The sequence below is a fragment of the Solenopsis invicta genome, chromosome 5 (assembly GCF_016802725.1).
Source record: "Solenopsis invicta isolate M01_SB chromosome 5, UNIL_Sinv_3.0, whole genome shotgun sequence".
Taxonomy (NCBI): domain Eukaryota; kingdom Metazoa; phylum Arthropoda; class Insecta; order Hymenoptera; family Formicidae; genus Solenopsis; species Solenopsis invicta.
Genome location: NC_052668.1, coordinates 8,534,136 through 8,555,208, shown reverse-complemented (window position 1 = coordinate 8,555,208; position 21,073 = coordinate 8,534,136). Strand labels below are relative to the sequence as shown.

Below are 21,073 nucleotides of genomic sequence, written 5' to 3'. Positions count from 1 at the left end.
GTGCCCGTTTTTCCAAGTTTTACAAAACTTTATCGTTGTTCAAGTGTACGTTGCATTTTGGTGCGTGACGCATCAACGAAACAGCACCTTATTTAAATAGCAATCTACACTCTGCGCAAACTCAGAAACGGCTTATTCTGATCTAACTGTTTACCCGACATCCCCAACCATCCGCCCAAACTAACATTTGTCTCCCAAACGCTTCTGGCGGTCGAGAAAAAATCATTCTCATTATTTTCCGGGTAAATCATGTATTTCATTGTAATATAATGTGATATATTGTTATTGCGTGCTATATGGAAAATAAACAAAAAAATTTTTTGTTTATTTTCCATACATTACAAATCACTCTTATTCTGTTATTAATAAATGAGGCAGTTATTAGAATCATTACCAGTGTGATCGTATAGGAGGCCTGCGACGGGTGGACCAATCGTTAGAGGTATAGAACACATTCCTAGAAGAAAGCCGATGGCTTGAGTTGCACCGCTGCGGCCGCAAATATCAAACGCAATTGGACCAAGTAACGATATAAAGCATCCATCAAAAAGTCCCATACCCAGCGAGATAGCAAGAAGTACAATGAAAGACTTGGTGATCGGAAGAAGCATCGTGAGAATGCCAATACTTATAAATGATATCTGAAAAAAATAAGTTTATATTTTGCTTTGTATGCAGTTATTAAGATTCTAGCAAGGGAAAAAAGAAATAGAACATTTTGTTCTTATTTAAAAGGATTTTAGACATCTCTAATAAAAATTTATCTGAAACTTTTTTTACATAATTTTTCAAAACTTTATGTAATTTTATAAATTTTGAGAAAATTTTTCAAATTTTTTCAGGCTTGAATAAATTAATATTTTTAGAAAACTAAATTAATTTAATGTTAATAGTTTGTAAAGTTAAGAAGATATTCCAGTTTGAAGGATTATTTTAAAAACTACTTTTTGTTCTAAACTCAAAACATCTAGGATATTGGGTATTAGCATTTTAGATACATGTTTATTATTTTTTTAACTTCATAAAAATTTAAATTTTGGTCATTATTAATATAAAATAGAACAAAATTCGGTTATTTCTTTTACTTCATCAACTCGCACGCAATTCAAATATCAGTCAGTAATGAGATAAACGGAAACTATCAACGGAAAATCGGCCGAAATGTGCAATTTGTGGCGAGCTCTAAAACAGAGATATTTTACATATAAATGTGATTTAAAAAATTTTGTTTATACTATACACACGGATTGTGTTCTTTGCGGTAAACTCATACCAATGATCCAAGATTTGTTTTAATTTACAAATGTGATTATTATTGGAACTAAAATAAATCCTTAAACAAAATGGCAATCAATTAAAATAAAGAACAAAATTTTGTAAAATATTTAAAATTTTTGTAAACTATAACTTTTCAAGATATTAAAAAAATAACTAATTCCAACCGTCGTGACAAGTATTACCAATATTCAGCTTTAAGGCAAAAGTTGATCATTTCAATAATTTTCAAGGAAAGACTGGGAGGATAAGATTGAAAAAATGGAAAACGCATTTGAAGTTTTAAATATACAGGGTGATTTAGAATCCTTGTAAAAACGTATTCCTCATTTAATTCTAACACAATTCTTTCTTTATTAAAATTTTATCCGAGATTTACTTTTTGATTTATAAAGAGGAACATTTTGCGAATCACGGACCAAGTACGCGAAGTAGACAGAGGCTAACTCACCGAAACAGGTGATTACGTACGGGCGCATGCTATGATCAACTGTATACTACACACGATAATTTTTCTGTACACATGTGCTTTCTCTCTTTGCTTTTTACCCTCGCCTCCTCTCATTCACTCACTTGTTACGTTGTAACGATGCACTCCCGAAAATGCATCGTCCCCGGCCAATACCAGTCGGGGGAAAAGTCGTCGGGCTATAACCGGAGACGCCGCGAGCGCCCATTTTTAATCTACACTATAAGTTCTGCTTGGCAGCAGGCGCCGCCAGAAGAATCGTGCCGAGCCGTCGCACGCGCCGAGTCGGCGCGCACGCGCACTCAGGGAAAACGCGCGGTCTTTTCTGCCCCGGCGACTTCGCTGTCAAACGCCGAAAAATAGCGGAAGTAAATGGGTATAAATAGAGCCGCGTGCCAGGAACAGATTGCCTTTTATCCGTCAACCAGCATCTCTGCCTGTTTCGCTGCGCTAATATCCTGCTCGGAAACCAGTGATCAAAGATTCTTGGCTATGACGGAGGTACTCCGCCTTCCGACGCTGTGAACCAGTTTACCCCTGCGTCATTATTGATACACCGTAATTCTTTCCTTCCTCCCGATCAAACCTTTTCCGCTGCACCGACGAGCAAATCTGTGCACGGAAAAGCGGTACATTATAACGTCTTACCTTGTAAAGATTTGAGATGTCTTTATAATACAGATGTACTTTGGAACAGACAGAATACATTTCATGATCACCAATGAAATTAGCTCACATGTTTCTATACGATAAAATTGAAATTTCACGGTAACTCCATACCAAAATAATCAAATAAAAGCAGTTTTTATTTTACAAATTGTATTATGTATCAACACTTTTACGTACTTAATTGATTTACAAACAATTGAATAATATTAATCACTATTGTTACTATTAACTACTGTTGATTAATTATTCGGCGACTTGAAGAAATCACTTGAGAAGAAATTAGTATGTTACGTACACAGCACACATTATCTGATTCGGAAACTGTATTCAATGACAACAATCAGGCAGCTTATATGATTTTACAGTGAAGTGCTGATATCATGCGCTATTCTAGCACACTAATTATATAATCGGCAATGGATTCGTAGGATAAAGTAAACCATACCGAATGCCTATTGAATGTAAATGTGTGATCGGTTAAAGCTAGTTTACTTTCAATTGTTAATAATTTGCAAACTTGAAATTGTTTCTTTAAATAAAATATTTTGTTTGAAATAAAACATTTGATCGTGAAAAGGTCAGATTAATTATTTTTTCATTTGTTCTTGCGTGAACAAAAGTTAGACTGCCAACGCGAAGAATAATTGGTGGGACAAATTTAATATTGAAATGTAAAAAAATCAAATGACTTTATTTTGTCTCGATACAAAATTACGATCTCGCATGTTTGTCGCCCAATAAAGATGCTGCATAACGATACCGATTAACGACTCTGAGTTGTAGATCTGCATGTAGAGAGTTCGAAACTAAAGATTGACGGTCGCTATTTGGTGATCATTTTTATTTTCCGGACCTTCTAGAAATTTCAAGAGCTAGTTTGGAGGGAAAAGTTCCATCATTCCAAACTCACAAACAGTTTACAAATTTCTAGAAAGCCGCGGCGGCGACTCCATTTGTTTTTCCCTAACTAACTCGCCCATTCAAATTTTAAGCCGGCAGCCAGCAATAACATACCTCGCGATTAGTTCTTTGGTGACCATCAAATCACTCTGTTGCGAGAACAGTTGAATGGCGCGCGTGGTCGCACTGCCACTGAGCTGTGCACTAAGTTTCGCTGTTTGATTAATTTGTAAACACCGTGAAAAAGACAAATTAATTATTAATTAGCCCTAAAAAGGGTAGATTACTTTTGAATAAACGATTTTCTCAAATTAGTTTATTCTATGCAAACACTCGCGCACGTGACACTGTGTTCGCCATACACAGCAGACATTTGGGCATGAATTGCACTTCCTGACACCCCTTCCGCAGTCAAAAATCGCACTACACCTCGCTGTTCTTCTTTCTGTTTGAAAGGGTTTTTCGAGAGCTGTCTCGTATTTGCAATGCGTATTGGGAGTAATTGTCGCGGTTCGTGTAATTCAAGGAGCAGCATCCATCCTCTAATGATCCGTACTCGCTTAAACGGGCAACCAATAAATCAAAGCATGAATTATTCCCAAAACCTTAGCATTGCCGTTTATCGATAACGCACGTGCTCTCAGTTCTTCGTTTTCAGGTTCTTGCTTGAAGTTTGGATCACAAATACGGTTGAAATTTATTTTAATGCCCCCACATTGTGAAATTGATTTCAACCCCACATTGCATTTAAGATTTTTTCACCCTTCCCGCTTCCCCCACCTCTCCCCAGGGATGGCAAAATGAGTGTTTTTGGTGTTATGTGTAAATTGTGTGATACCATTGTAACCTTATATATTTCAATCAGAAGTTACTTTTTATTAAGTACTTTCCGAATTATGACACTTGAAAGTTACAGTACATTGTAGCTTTCAAGCCTCACAATTCGAAAAGTATTCAACGAAAATAAGCTTTCTTGTAGAGTTTTGGAAAGGTCTTGACACCAGCTATTAGATTCTGGAATAAAAAATAGGGTGTTCCAATTAAAAAAGTTAATGTGATTTTAATCTGACCTTGGTGACGCCATTCAAGGTCAAACTGATTAGTAAATAGATCTTTTTGAAACCCTACAACTTTTATCTGAAACACTTTTTTCTAAAATGCTTAGTTTTCGAGATATTTTGCTGTTCCAAGGTATTTACTCTTCCTTCATCCTGTATACATACATATAAGGTACCCGAGATGAATAAGGTCCACTTAACTCATTTTATTTTTTTATAAATTCTATTTACAAAGATATTGAAATAAACTAAATGAGAATAAAATTTTTATTTCAACCACTCGTCAAAATAAAATTATCTTCTATATAAAACTTTTTGAGTAAATAAAAAAGAAATGTTTTTAAACTCTGGCAATAAGCCTTATTAAATTCTTATGCTTTTAATAAAAGCCGAATTAAAAATAAATTGAAAATAACAAAGAAATGAAATATTATTTTCCAACTCACTATTAAAATGATTATTAATCACAAATACAAAATCCTTTAAGATCTATTATACTAGTAAAACATCACAATTATTTTTAATTTTGTCCATAATTAATATTTTAACTTTAAGAAATTCTGGCTATTTTAGTCCAATTTTAGCTTATGGAAAGTTAGTATCATTAAAAATCGTTTTTCTTTGTTGCCACATACATAATAAATAAATGACAATAGCTAAAACAATTATTGCACAAATGGGCCTTATTTATTAATACATTATAAATACATTATATTTATTACATTAATACATTATATTTATAAAAGAGTATATTTATTCCAAAAAAATTAATATACATATTTGTTTTTTCCTATAGTTAGAAAGTTGAATAATATTATAATATGTTGTACTAAACCATAAAATAATGTATACTTATTAAATTTACACATTTTTATAAAAACGACTGATCTATCCACTTTGTTACAAGCTTTCGTTGCACTGAATAAACATGTTATCAGCGGTATTAATTTTCTATTCAGTCTTTATCTACTTCCTATGACACATCTTTTAAGCATATATTTCAAACATAAAGCGGGTTTTTAAATGGTAAATTTAAAAGTGGGCCTTATTTAGTCTGGGCCTTATTCGGCTTAAGTACTTTATATATATATATATATATATATATATATATATATATATATATATATATACATGGTGGAAAAACGTAAGGTGAGGCATTGCGCATAATGGCGGCAAAGAAAGGGGAGGACATGAAATGGACCTATCAAATTTGGTCCATTTTTTACACGTAAATTCAAATGCGTACTATTGATTATAAATGAAAACATAATATTTTTATAAAAAAAACAATGATATAGTAAATAATATATTGTAACGATGCACCTCCGCATCGTCCCCCCTGGGGCAACGAACCGCTCCCCTGTCCGGCCGAACACCCGCCGGACAGACGAACAGGCGCTACGCGCCGATAACCGCCTCACACACGCGCGCGCGAACGGTCCGACAAGCGCGCCGTTAAACGCCCGAAGTCCGGGCGCACGCGTACGGATTCGCATGCTCCTGGCGTTGGAGCGACAGAGAGGCGTACGCCCAAGCGGGAGCGCGATACCGGACCGATCTCGGAGCAGCGGGGATGCTGTATTCCGAGAAGAACCGAACTCCACTCGAACATCCCCGACTCTCCGAGATCGGGGTATAAAAGGCGGACGATCTCACAGAGAGATCGACTCTTCTCCGGTCCAGCCTCCGAGCCAGACCCAGGAAATCCGCGTGGTAGAGCGAGCTCTGCCACCGTTGAGAGATCTCAACGATTCCCTCAAACCCATCTCCGTCCGAGAGTCCGCGGTAACGACTGCCACCAAGGGGGTAGAGAGATCTCTGCCTCCATCGAGAGATCTCGAGGCAGCCGGCACCGACTCACATCGGGGATTCCCTACTAAGGGAATCCCGCCGCGCACCTGTCGCGAATTCGCGGAACACCGGCGCGGCTTCCAACGTAGGACCCGCGCGCGTCGCGGATCAACAAAGCCGGCGACGACGTAAACACCGTGGAACCCTCGCGACGACACCGAACCAAGCGAGCGAGACCGCGCTATCGTGCGCTCTCTCATACCGGCCGCAGGCCGAGTGCGAGCGACCGAGAGCATGTAAATAGATCCCCGTTCTGTAAATACCGCGTCTTATTATTGTAAAATCGCGTCACCGTACCGTCGCGGATACACCTCGTGTATCCCCGAACTACGGGCACATATTGTCAGTATTATATCTCAAATAAAGTAATTTCTCATTAAACGCACGTCCGATCTCGGAATTGATTAACCCGGCAACCTTCCTTCGAGCCCTGGCTTCCCTGAGCTCGTCCGCGCTCGGACAAAACACAGGTTGTTACAATATTAATAACTAAAATAAATAACATCAATGTTAACGATACATGATCAATGTCAATATTTGTTAATATTATTGATCGTATCATTTAATTTTTTATATTTCCAATTGCAAAGGAAATTGACTGTATAGAGTCCTTATAATGAATTTTGATGAAATAGGCAGAATTGGTTGTCTACTCTCTACTACTTTTAGGCTACTGCACATCCAAAGAAATGCTTCACCTTATATTTTTTCACTACGGATATATTTACGTGCGCATACGTCATTCCTAGCACTGTTAGCACCCAGTGATATTAGAAACGTAGCATGCCTCGGTAGCATGATGTGGAAGGATGGGAGCGTCCCAGTTGCGCATAGATCCGATTAGTCACCACCAATTATAGCGGCCAATGCCTAGAGTATTTTTGTTGGTCAGGTTAAGTTAGATTACGTGATTGGTAGTGTCCGATCAGGTCTGTGCGCAAGTGGGACTCACTTGGAGAAAATGCGCATAAGAAGTATATGCGTATAATTAGACCTAGAAGGGCGTGCTGTTTTTTTTGTCTAAATCTTTTTCTTATGTCCTTTTATTAATTTTTATTTTCTCGTTTTTGTTACTTGTGTCTTACGTGTTAATAAAATATTTCTTTGCAATTCGTGCGCAAAAAGTATATTTATTGTTGCAGAAAAAGTAACAATTTCAACAAGTTATTTATATTTATAGGAATTGGAAGGGATATTTATAGGAATAGCATACTTTGCAATTATTAGAGTCAATCAAATAAAAACAAGACAGACTGTATAACGAGCATGGCATGAACCTAACCTTTTTCTGTGTGTTTATGGACGTGATCTCTATTGGAAATTAGGAGAGAACGGCGCGAATGTTCACCGCTGTGTCATTTATTTGTTAGACGTGCTCAAAGTGAAGTCAGCGCGTCGTGTGTGCGTCCGACATCACTTTGGAGACCAGAAAAAAAGAACAGCGAGGTGTAGTGCAATTTTTGACTGCGGAATGGGTGTCAGGAAGTGCAATGCATGCTTAAATGTCGAAAAAATCGTTTATTCCACGCAAACACACGCACACGTAACATACTGTGTTTGCCACACACAGCAGACATTTGGGCATGAATTGCACTTCCTGACATCCCTTCTACAGTCAAAAACCGAACTACATTTTGCTGTTCTTTTCCGGCCTCCATAGTGATGTCGGACGCACACATGACGCGCTAACCTCACTTTAAGTACGTCTAACAAATAAATGACACAGTGATGAACATTCGCGCCGTTCTTTCTCTTCTAATTCCTAATAGAGGTCACGTCCATAAACACACAGAAAAGGATTACCAACGTCCGCGCCATGCTCGTTATAATACTAAGGAAGCATCCATTTAAACACAGTACAATTGAAGACAGCTAATCACAGCGGTTGGTGCCTAGAAATTTTCTTCTGTTCAAGTGCTGTGAGTGGTTTGTGTCTAATTGTACTGTGTCCAAATAAATGCTTCCCGTTATACAGTCTGTCTCGTTTTCATTTGACTAACCCTAATAATACCTGTGCAATTTGTATTAAACTTAAGGACAGTGATAACTGTAACGGAAGGTTACGTTGATATAATAAACATAACCGATGTTATAGTGTTATTATACTTGATATACAAAAAGTATTAAGCTATGTAAAAGATTGGAAGTTTAAGAAACAAATGTCCCAATAACACTATAATTGGGGACTTCTGGTTGGATGCGTCTGGGGATTAGTTGTGGAAAGTGTGACAAAAAGAAATTAGTGAAAAACGGGTGGTAGGAGTAGGAGAGAAAAGAGAGAAAGGAGTGACGGAGAGAAAAGGGAGGTGAGGGTTGGTGAAGGTGGAGTGAAGTGTGAGGAGAGTGGAGAAGTAAAAAAAAAAGAGAAAAGAAAAGGTGATAAAGAGAGGTTAGGAAAGTGATAGGCAGAGAGAAGGTGTAAAAAGGAGAAAGGGAGATTAAGTGTGTTCGGAGAAGACACGGTAACCGCGGGCGGCAGACTGCAGTTTCGGAGCCGACGCCGATAGGCCGGTTCTCGGCAGACCAATCGCAGGCAGTGGTTTCCAAGCAGTCTGTTTAGTAGAGCGCGAAAGTAAAGTGCGCAAACCGAAATCCATCGAAAGAGAGATAGAGAGAAGTGTCCCCGTAACCGAGAGCACAAACGGAGAAGGAAGAAGGTGAATACAGAAAGGAACAGAGGAAGACACGGAGAAATGAAGAGTGAAAGACAAGAAGAAAGAGAAGAGGAGAGGGAGAAAGGAAAAATCGGGGAGGGTGGAAAGAAAGGAACGGCGAAAAATGTGCTATGCAGAGAGGATAATAAAGGGGGAAAGACAGAGAAGAGACAGTTTTAGTACAACAGAGGATATATTAAGGAGAAAAAAAAGAGAGAGAAGGCGAGGAAGGAAAAGAGGTGGAAGTGACCAGGAAAGTAACAAAAGTTATAAAAATAGATAACGGAGAAGAAATGAAAGGAATTTTGATAAAAATTAGAAAGGAGATCAGAGAAGTGAGAAAGCAAAGACAAAAAACATAAAATACTACAAGTCAAAAAATAAGAAAGCTAAGAAAAGAAATAGAAGAAAGAAAGAGAAGATGGGCAGCAACGGAAAAAAAGCTGAGGGGAAGAATAGAGAAACTGGAAGAAGGAGTAATAAAAGCAGGAAGAAAAGGAAAGGTTGAAGAAAATTGATGATCGAAGATAAACCAAATGAGCAAGAACGAAAAATAGAGAGGGGGCAGTATGGAGGAAAGAATAGAGGTAATAAAAAGAAGAATAGAAATGAAAAAAGGAAAAGAAAGGGGAACGAATTTGGGGATTACGTTGAAGGATTACGTAATGGCAAGAGTAGCATAAAAGAGGAAGTATAAATTATATTAAAGGAAATAATGAATATGAAGGTGGAGACAAAAGTGAGAGATTGGAAAGAAAACAGGAAAAGGGAAAAGAATGGCAATAGTTAAATTAGAAAGCGTGGAAGAAAAGAGACAGATAATGCAAAAAAAAGGAATGTTAAAAAAAAGAGGAAAAAGGATCGAAGATGACTAGACGTGGAAGGAACGAAAGATGCAACATAAGCTAAAATGTATTGCAAAAGAAGAAATGAGAAGAGGAAAGAGAGTGAGAGTCAGATATGAGCAGATTCCCGTAGGGGTCTGGAGTCGTTTCGGGGCCTCCCGAGGCTGCGGAACGACTCCAGATACAGGAATTGGCGTTTCTGCGGTTCCCGAGCTCGCTAGAGGGTCTGCGGTCTCTCGTAGGCCGCAGGTTCAGGGATTTCAGCGACCCTGGCGCCCGAGCTGACACACCGTAATCCATCACGTGCTGAAACTACGTGCGGGATGGACCGGGGACCTTGGCTTCACCGCCCGGGTCGCGAGGAGTCAACCTCTATAAAAAATCAAGGAGCGGCGTCTGAGTATCGTGTTTCGCGCCTCAGACGCCTTGGTGGTGAGTGATCTGTTTATTGTACGGTGTTTGTCGCGGCGGGGGGTCGGGTCGCCTTCTCCTTGCGGAATCCTGGGGTGATCTTCTGGTCTGTGGCTAATCCCGCGTGTTGACCCGCTGGTTGTCGATGGCCCCGGCTAGTCCGAGTACATCGACACCGGGCCCTCGGACCTAGGAGCAACCCGTATACCGGTACGGTTGGCGTTTCCTCTCGGGGATGTTCCTCGTTAGCGCGGGGGCATCGTCGTGAGGGGCGCTGGTTCTCACCGAGGCCGCCGATCGGGGGTCCCGGTTGCCCGCCGCAGTCTATTGTCTGACGCGCGTCGATCGTGGGTTATCGCGGGTGTGCGCTTAACCGCGTGCACTCGGTTTTCGTTCTGTGTTCTTCCCTGGTCGGCGCGTGTGATGTTTGTGTTGTCCATTAGGTCCGCCTCGGGTCGGTGGTCCCCGAACGCCGACCCGTAGTACCCTTCGGGACGATGGTGGGGTTCCCCTCGCGAAAAAATACCCCACTATGAATTTACATGGACAAGAATAACGGTAACTTACCGCGCAGGGGGGGTCGGATACCCCAGGGCCGGCAAGGGGGGACTAGTGTCCCGGGTGCCCACTTATCGATATCAACCGACGGGCTGTCGTGCGGGGTGCCCACAGGCTCCGCCGACGAACGGGCTACTGTGGAGGTTGATGTTTGTAATCGTCTTGGTGCGTCGCGGGAGTCGCGCGGGAGGACGCTCTTGCATATGCGGGACCGCCTCGAGCCCGAGGCCCGCGACGCAATTGATCGGCTCCTCGCCCTCGAGCAGCTCGAAGGAGAGCTGTTCGAGGGGGAGGATTTCGACTGGGAGGGGGGGGGAGTTCACGGGGGGGTCCTCTTCCTCCTCAGATAGTGAAGGGGAGGGCTACTCCTCCCCTAGTGAGTTGACGCCGGGCGAGAGGGCCCGTTGGGCTGGAATTTTTAGCATGTCCACCGGAGAGGATTCAGTCCTGCTGGCCGACGGTCGTCGCAAGACGGGCGGCGGTCGGCAGGATAGTAGCGCAACCGGGTCCATAGGGACCCGATTTTTTGAATTGGTGGTCTTCGCGCAACCACAAATAGTAAAGGAGGGATCGACGCCGATTCGCGTCCGTGGGGGAGGCTCGAGCGGGGAGGACCTCGCTGACCCGCCTCATAGAAGGCGGCAGGGGCTCTCTCATCCGCGGCCGACGCCCTGGCATGATCATATGCCAGGGCTAAGGCCGTCCGCCTGCAGGGGGGAGTGGTTACCCCCAGGGTCGCCGCGCTACTGCGAGAAAGGGTTCGCCGGCGGGCCATGAGGTCTTGGCGGGAGAGTCTCGCCAATGACCCGCCGGCGGCGGGATCTCGGATCTTGGAGGCCGTCCTACCCCACTTGGACGAATGGGTGGGCCGCCCTTGGGGCGGCTTGTCCTACCGGACGACACAGGTGCTCACCGGGCATGGCTGCTTCGGTGAGTACCTGTGCAGAATAAGGAAGGAGCCGACGACGCAGTGCCACCATTGCGACGCCGAAAGGGTCTCCGCGCAGCACACGCTCTGGAACACTGTCCAGCGTGGGAGGAGCTGCGCGGAGTCCTAAGAAGAGAAATCGGCGACGATCTCTCCCTGCGGGCCATCATTAGCCAGATGGTCCGCAGGGAGAGCGCTTGGGTCGCGGTCTCCTCCTTCTGCGAGCAAGTAATGCGGCAGAAGGAGGAGGCCAAAACCATCAGGGAGAGGAGGCCGGGGGGACGCATGCCCCCCTTTGAAAACAACGGAGACAGGGGCGGCGGGGACGGGGGCCATGACCCACCTTGGATCCCCCCCGGCCGCCCCGAAGAAGAAGACCCGCCCCGCGCCCCTCAGGCCGCAGTGGCCCGTCAGCCAAAAGGCGGCGGGGGTGCGGGCGATCAGCTGCCGTCGCCCCCTCCCTTCACGCAATTAGGGAGGAGGAGGAGAGCGACGGCGCTAACACAGAGAGGGGGCGACCCTCCTCCCCAGTGGCTGCCGGCCCCGCCTTCGGGACGCGCAGTCGCGGGAGGAGGGGGGCCTTTCGCTATAACGGTGAACCCGGCGAGGCAGACCCGACCTGACGGTCCGGGGGGGACGACTCTGCGATGTAACGCGCAGACGTACCCCCCCTCTGCCTCGCCGGGGAGGGGGAAAGGGAAGTTTCTCCCTCTCCGCCCCCAGGGTAGTTAGGAGGACCGCGCCGCCGTCAGCGCGGCGCGAAGGGGCCCGGGGCTGCGGCGGGGGCCGGATACCCCGGGCTTAACCCCCAAACCATCAAGGGAAGAGGCAGGGGGGGGCTGGTGTCCCCCTCCCCCGACCTAGGGCAGATCAGGCCCACAAGCCCTGCCGGGTGTGCCCACGTTAGGGTACACCCGGTGTGTCGAATCGGCCTAGGCCGACTGGGTCCGGGGGGCTCCGGAAGCATGCTGCACGCGTTCCCGGAGCCCCCCAGTCACGGACCAGGGCAGGACACCCGGAGAGGTTTTAGTGGGTATGTCCCCGCCGACACGTCGTCGGCGGGGAAGAGCCCCACATAACCACCAGGCCTCCCCCGGGGCCTGGGGTATGCGGTAACGCATTTCCTCTCCGTTATCAAAAAAAAAAAAAAGGGGGGGCTCTCTCAGCTCAGTGCTGAGCCCATGGACGTGGATCGGCGAAAGGAGGACGAGGAAAAGATGGCCGGAAACCCCCTGGAGCCGGTCATCGATTTGGACGAGTCGGAGGGCCGTGTCCGTATCCCGGATGTTCCGGGAGACGGAACCGACCTTCCGACTCATGTCAGAAGTAGACGCGCTTGTGGCCGACCCCATTTGGACGGGAGTGGACTCTTCAGGTCCCCCTCCCCACTGTCTGACAGGGCGGATATGGGGGACCGGCTCCACGGGGTTCCGCTGGAACAGTTTAGGGCCCGCCGACTCCAAGCCAATGTTATCCGGAGCTCGGAGTCGGAGGGAGAGGGAACGGGGGCAAATGATGCGCGGCCTCGGCAGCGCATTAGGATCCCCCCGACCCTGTTCACGCCGGACCAGCGGCGTTATGTGGATCGCCAACTGGGAGTGATCTCCCGGAGTACGACTACCGATCTAGCCGGATTGGCTGATGGGTAGCTCCGGGAGGTCGAAGGCGCGCAAAACAAGGCCTCCACAGGTTGCCCACTGTCGGGCAACCTGTCGGGGCGAATCAAGCTAAATACCCATCTCGCCCGGGAGGCGCTCATGATGCTGGCGTACCGCGGCCCGGGAGGAGGAAATACGCTCCCTCCGGGCCGAGGTCGCCGAACTGAGGGGCCAGCTGGGGGTAGCAAAACGCGCCCTCATGCTACAGAGCGGCCCCTCCTCGTCTGCGGCCGCTCCGCAGACGTCAAGGAGAAGGTCACCTTCCCTTCCGCCGCCCCCGTCGGTCGCTTCTGCCCCCGGCTCTTCTCCTCTTGAAGAGCGAGTGCTGGGGACGTTGGAGCGGCTGACGGCGACGGTGGAGGGCCTGGAGAGGCACCTGGCGCGGGTGGAGACGGGGGCTGTTTTGGCCGCCGTCCCCACCGACGCTAGGGTCAAGAACAAGAAAAAGAAAAGTAAGAGGGGGCAGGGGGGTACGGGAACTCCGCGGGAGGAGCCTCCCGCACCCCCGCCGTGCCGGCGGCGCGCGGCGGCGCCCGGCCCCGATACGCCTGCGAGCTATTGGAGCTGGGTCGGGGTCGTCGGCACACGAAAAGAAGGAGAGTCGACAAAGGAGGCCGTAGAGCCCCCCCACTCGCCCCACAGGGGTCAGTGATTGGGGGGTGTTTCCCCCGGGGTTCGGCACAGCCTCGGGTCGACCTTCGGGGGTAGCGGCATCCGCCGCCCCCCCGGCGGCCGAGCCGAGGAAGGAAAAGAAGGAAAGAAAGAAACAGGGAGGAGGTCCGCCGCGAAGCAAGGTGCTCGCGGCGAAGAGGATCGTGAGGCGCGTCCCCAAGTCATCGGCGGTGATGATTACGGTGACCGGAGACGACGCCTCCTATGCAGGAGTGATGCGGCGGGCCCGTGAGGCCATTGTCCTCGGGGACATCCTGCCGCAAGGGGGCAGTGGGCTGCGGGTTCGCCGAGCCCAGACCGGGAGTCTCCTCCTGGAGATCCCCGGCGAAAATAGTAGGCCAGCCGCGGAGAGGCTGGCCTCCGAGATGAGGCGCGTCGCGGGAGGCCCGGACGTGCGGATCTCTTGCCCTTTTCGGAGGGTGGGGATCCGCATTTCCGAGTTCGACGAATCCGTGACTCCGGAAGAGGTGGCCACGGTGATCGCCGACTCCGGGTCATGCTTCGTGGCGGACCTCCGGGTGGGTCAGGTGACGCGCAGTCGGCGGGGGCTGGGCTCTGTCACAGTGCAGTGACCGGTCGCCGCCGCTGCGAGGCTCGCTCGAGCGGGGAGTTTGACCTTGGGCTGGGTGGCGGCTCGCGTGGAGGTGCTCAAGACACCTCCACAGCGATGCTTCCGCTGCCTAGCTCAGGGACACACGCAGCACCGGTGTCCTGGCGGTGTCGACAGGGCCCGGTGCTGCTTTAACTGCGGGGGTGAGGGGCACACCCTGGCGGAATGTGCGAGTAGGCCGTTCTGCCCGGAGTGTGCCTCCAAAGGCAAACCGCACAATCACCGCCCAGGCGGTGAGAAATGCGTGCGGGTTCCCCCGGCTGTTCGATCGGGGAAGAGGGCTCCCCCTCCTCCGCAGCGGGAGGAGGGCGGAGTCTCTGAAGAAGATCGGCCGCTGACCCCTCCGCCTCCCACCCCGCCCGGCGCTCAGGCCGTGGATGGTGTTGTGTCGGAGGGGCCAGTAGCCGATATCGACATGGAGGAGACCCCTCCCGTGGCGGAGGCCTCTGTCGGTGAGGCCTCCATCACGGGGGTAATAGTGATATCGTCGGAGTCGTCCGGAGCATCTGGGCTCCGGACGAGTCCGCCGACTAAAAAGAGGTGCGAGGAGCTCGACAGTCTGAGCGCCGCGCACCTCCCCCAGGAGAAGATGGTGCTCGAGCCCCTCCCTCTCCCGCAACGGGAGAAGCGAGTGGGACGAGACTCGAGCACCCCCCTCATGAAGGCGTTGAGACCCCAGGCGGAGAAGGCGTTGACGCCTTCTCCCCCGGGATCGCCTATCCTCGGAGATAGGCCCGCGAAGTGACTCCCCTGGGGGGGGGGGTCATTACGCGATCCTGGGCCTCGTTTCCGGCTGCCCCTGCGCTCGGGGATGCCCAGGAGACGAGGACCCTGGTTGTTGGGCCGCCCGATGAGTAGGGGTCTCCGCTCATCCGGTGCGCCGGCCACGCGAGGATAGGAGGTAGGCCCGGTTGGTTCCTCGGAACCACTGGACCTTGGGTAGGGGGTTGGCGCGGAATGGGTAAGTTCGGCGCTCGCCTCCTGCCCTAAAGGAGCGCGGGGGGGCGTGTGGTGTTTTTTTCACGGCGCTACCCCGGGGTGGACAAGGCGGCAGCTGACGTATCTCGGCTGCCGCCCTGGCACGTCCTCTCCCAACCTGACGAACTGGCGCGTCGGGGAGCTCACGCTCCGACCCCCGGGGGAAGGCTACTGATGAAATAGCGTATTGCTGGCCGGGGCCTTCCCTCGATCTGGGACGAGGTGGCGTGGTGAGGTTTTTAGGTTGAGGTTGGTAGGCGGGTTAGGGCGAGCCTGGTCGCTGAAATTATGTGGCTGGGTTAGCACTTTTGACTCGAGTCCAACACTGTCAGGTCTAGCCAACCTGTCGTACCATGAGCATTTCCCTCATCGTACCAAAAAAAAAAAAAGATATGAGCAGATAGAAATAGAAGGAAAAGGATGGAAATGGGACGAGACGAAGGAAGTATTGAGAAACTGGAAAGGAGAAAAAAGAGAAGTAAGGGATGAGGAGAGGAGGGAGGAAGAAAAGTGAGGGCAGAGGGAAGGAAAGAGGGAAAGGAGAGAAAGGGGAAAGAGGAAAGAAGGAAGAAAAATAACGTTCTGGAATGTGGCAAGACTAGCAGGAAAAGATGAAAAATTCTGGAAAAAGATGGAAAAATGGGATATAGTAGGATTAACAGAAACATGGATAGAAGAAAAGAGATGAAAAGCAACAAAAGAAAGGATGACAAAAGGATACAGATGGATATACCAGCCAGTGAAAAGAAAGAACAGGAAAAGTAGAGCAATGGGAGGAATGGACTCTAACAGGAGTGAGAGAAGACATTAAAAAGATAGGGGAGAGGGAAGAAAAAAACGTGAGGACTGAGGGGCGAATTCAAAGGGTAGTTAAATTGGAAGGGAAAGTATGGAAGATAATAACAATATACATTAACAAAAATTTAGAAGAGAAGCTAAAGAAGTTGGGGAGAGAGGAAAACAGAGAGATCTTGCTGATAGGAAGAGACTTTAACGCTAGGGCAAGAGAAGAGGGAGAAATAATAGTGTACATGGAAGAGGAAGAAGAAGCTAGGAAGTCGAAGGATAAGAAGATTAATAAAGAGGGAAGAAAACTACTTGAAAAGATAGAAAAGGAAGGATAGGAAATAATGAACGGCTTGAAGAAAGGAAATAGGGAAGGGGAATTGACATATATAGGGAGAATGGGAGAATCGGTCGTGGACTATGTAATAGAAAACAAAGAAACATGGGAAGAAGTAGGAAAGCTAGAGATAGGGATAAGGATCGAGTCGGATCACCAACCGCTACTGATCACGGCAAAAAGTAAAAAAGAAATGCAAAAGAAAGAGAAGAAGAAGGGAATGGAGAAAAGAAGAATTATGGACCGGTCAGAGGAAGGAAAGATTAAATATGCAGATGGAGGAGAGGGAAATAGAGGCAGAGGAAGCAGAGGAGATAGGGAAGCAGAGAAAAAAAGCAGTGATGAAGGCGGTGCAGTAGAGAGAAATCAAGGGGAGAAATAGTAATTAGAGCAGATCGTGGTAGTGGGACGAGAAAGCCAGGGAGGCAAAAACGGAGTTGAGGAAGTTATTGAAAAAGTGGTGAAGGGAAAAGGGAGATGGTGGAGAGTACAGAGAAGGGAAGAAAAGATCAAAATACTATGTAAGAAGAAGAAGAAAGAGGAAAGAAAGAGACTAATTAAAGAAGCAAGTAGGGCAAAATCGGAGACGGAGGTTTGGAGAATAATAAACAAGGAGAGAAGGAGGACAAAAGAAATAAGCCATAAGATAAGCATAGAAGAATGAAAAGAGCACTTCAAGAAGTTGCTGGAAGGGGCAGAGGAGTGGAGGAAAGAGGAGAGGAAGGAATATGAGGAGGGAAAATTAGAGAGAAGGGTTTAAGCAAAGAGGAAGTGAGGGGGTGCTGAGAGAGGATGGGATCCGATAGCACACGGTGCGATAGCCCATCAACCAATCATCTTAACTTACCTAACCCAAACAATGGAAAAACTCTAGGCATCGGCCGTTAACCGGCCGTGAGTGGTGGTGGGCTATCGGTCCCGTGCGCTATTGGGATCCGCCCGCTAAGAGAATTGAAAAACGGGAAGGCGGCAGGAAACAACAGGCTGGTGAACAAAATGTAAAAGTATGGCGGAGCAAAACTAGAAGAAACAACGTGGAAACTATGCGAGCGGATATGAGAAGGGGAGAGAGTCAGAAAAATAGAAGAAAGGAATAATAGTACCAATAGCAAAGAAGGAGGGAGGACAAGCGGCGAAGGATTATAGGGGGGTAACGTTAATGACAGCTTCATATAAGATTTATACGATCATTTTTGCTAAGAAATTAAGAAAGGAAATGGAAGAGGGAGGAATGCTACCAGACAACCAGGCAGAATTTAAGAAAGCAATAGGGACAGTGGAAAATATTTACGTATTGAACTGGGTAATAGGTAGAAAAGTGAGGAAAAAAGGAGGAAAGATCGTCGCTTTCTTTGTGGATCTTAAGGCGGCATTTGATAATGTAAACAGACAAGGGGTATGGAAAACAATGGAAAACAGAGGGAAATTATAGAAACAAATCATAGAATTATATGAGGAGACAAGTTATAAAGTGAGGATAGGAGAGAAGTACAGCGAAAAATTTTGGACTCTAAAAGGAGTGAGACAGAGATGCCCGCTTAGTCCCCTGTTATTTAATTTATTTATAGCAGATATTGAGAAAACTATGGAAAGAGGGCAAGATGGAGGAGTATTGATAGGTAATAAAAAGATATGGACATTAGCATATGCTGACGATATGGTGTTGTTGGCAAGAGAGAAGGAGGAGATGAGAAGGATAATGAGAAAATTGGAAAGATACATAAATAGAAAGAAACTTACAGTTAATGTTGATAAGAGCAAAATAATGAGGTTTAGGAAACGAGGAGGAAGAAATAAGGAGGAAGATTGGAAATGGAAAGAAGAACAATTAAAAAAAGTAAAGAAGTTTAAATATCTAGACTATACCTTTTAAAAGAGTGGCCAGCAAGAAAAACACATCAAGGAAGTAACAAAAAACGATGATTGCGATAAAAAAAGTGTGGGGAATAGGAAAAAGAAGATTCGGGGGAGGGAGGGGATTGAATAAAAAGAAGAAGAAAGATGTTTGAGGCAATGGTGGGAAGTATAATGTTATATGGGGCAGAGATATGGGAATGGAAAGAGAGGGAAAAGATGAAAAAGATTCAGGAAAAGTATATTAGATGGACATTAGGACTGGACTGCAGATTGCCGGGATACATGATAAGGGAGGAAGTCAAATGGGAGAAGATGAGAACGAGAGCAGGAAGAAGAGCAGTAGGATATGAGGAAAAACTGTTACAAAGAGGTGGGAGCAAACTTGCAAGAAGATGCCTAGTGAAGATAAAAAAAGGAAGTGAGAGAGAAAATTCGAGATGGAAAGAAGAAAGAAGAAGATTCTTTCAGGAAAAAGGTTTTGCGGTAGAAAAGGTAGAAAGAAGAAGAGAAAGAGGGATAGAGGTAACGGAAGAACTAGAAAAAAGAAATATAGCAATGCAAATGCAGGAGAGAAAGGTAAAAATTAGAGAGTTAAGGTATAACAGGATATACAAAGAAATAAAGCTAGACAAAGCTCCAAGGTACCCGAAGAAAAAAGAAAAAGAAGTAAGAATGATTAGAATAGCAAGATTTATGTTGGGAAATGAATTAAGAGAGAGAAGATACTGGAAAAGAGAGGAAGAAAGGAAATGCAGGGGGTGTGGAGAAGAAGTGGAGTCATGGAAGCACGTGTTGGAGAAATGCAAGAAATGAGATAACCCTGAGAGTAGAAGAAAAGCAAAGGAGATATTGAGAGAGGATGGAGGAGGAGAAGAGTGAATGAGACAGACGCTAGCAAGATGGAAGGTATGGGCTAAGGAGACGGAGAGGGAGAAAAGGGAGAGAGAGGAAGAGAGGCGGGAGGAGATAAAAGAGGACATATATCAAAGTAGGAGCGAGTGAAGAAACCAGGAAGAAGTTTATGAATAAAATACTATATGTAAATATATTAGAAGTTGGAAGTGTGATATGAAAATCAGAAGCTCTTGTAATACCAAAAGAGAATACAATAAAGATTTATATATATATAACACTGCCAATTGACAATGACACACAGCTTAATGAATTTGAGCAATATATTTCGACTACTAAAAGTTATAAGACCATGCCCTGCTTGCACCGGACAAAACAGAGACGTGCTGTTTTGGTCACAAAGTCGCAAAAAATATGATACGTCGTTTGCACGTTGTTGCGACGTAACTAAATAATTTGAATATTTCAATTAATTAGCTGTTTGTTGAATTTTCTTTTGTATTATGACTTATATTTTAAAGATAAATAATATTTCACTTTTTAAAAATAATGTTTTTCATTTAATGTAATTAAATTTAACACGTAATTGTGAAGATGTTACGTAGAGTAATGTACAGTTGGGAAATATTATCGCGGTATCCGGCTATCCGGTAAAAACCACTATCCGATCTCTCATAATTATTACTTTAACCATGCAATTATAGTCACAAATATTTTTTTCTCTGCGTATAGTAGTACACAAAACCGTTATTAGATTGCTGTTATGGCGTTCTATTTCTCGTAAGAAAAAAAAAACACGTAAATGGTATAAAAGGCGGAGCATTATAAGATTTTTCACCGATGTTCTATTATAGTAGAATAATTTTTCTGATGAATTCCCTTGAAAATGAAATCAAGTGGAAGATGTTTTAATTTACTATATGATTAAAACTAACCTTTTTAAACTTCCAATATTTGGAACCATATAAACATAATAGATGTAACTATACATAAAAGGTAGAATATTATAATTCAGAATTACTATAATTTATAGTTTGCATCAAAAACCACTATAAATTGAATTATGGTAATTGCAATCATTCTCTTCTCTCAGTATAAAACTATTAAACATTTTATCTAGCAAGTGTTTTACGTACATACATAATGCAGTAAAAACCAATCTTAATTTTTAAAAATTGGTCGATAAGTTTCAGGTCACAATTAGTGCATAAGTTACAAAATACACGTCATTACAACGTCGCTGTTACCAAAAATGGGGATGTTAGTTACGTCTCAGCCACGTCTCAATTACGTTTCGAACACCAGTTGAGACGTCGCTGAGACGTAACATGCGACGAGTTAGTACGTTACAGCGACGTGCTTGTTACGTTTGGTGCAGGCAGGGTGGTGTTTCTCTTTTTTAATCTAATTTGAATTCAGTGGATACTTCATTAATTTAATATTGTGTACATTGTTAGATATTAAAATTTAGTCAAATTGGAGGTATGGTACTGCAGGGATCTAGAAAAATAATGAGAAAATACTGTAGCATCCGTTTGACTGTAGCATATGAAATACCAGCCTTATAACGTCTAAGTTTGCGATGAATTTTAATTGGGAAGGAAGAGCTCCAAAGAGATCTTTCAAAAAACTTAAATGAAAACATTTGCTTCTTGGTATGTCTTAAATTTATAATATAGATAAATAACTTTGTTTTATAATTTTA

The 21,073-nt window shown here is 45.4% G+C and overlaps 1 protein-coding gene across 9 annotated transcripts in view; it reads right to left on the bottom strand.

The window, feature by feature from the left end:
• LOC105198947 (monocarboxylate transporter 10) overlaps nt 1–21,073 on the bottom strand; it is a 429,682-nt gene that overhangs the window by 91,549 nt on the left and 317,060 nt on the right. For all 9 annotated transcript variants that reach the window (XM_039449911.1, XM_039449913.1, XM_039449916.1 and 6 more), the window contains one exon: nt 395–641. In XM_039449911.1, coding sequence (XP_039305845.1) covers nt 395–641 — 247 coding nt within the window. The remainder of the gene's footprint in view (nt 1–394; nt 642–21,073) is intronic.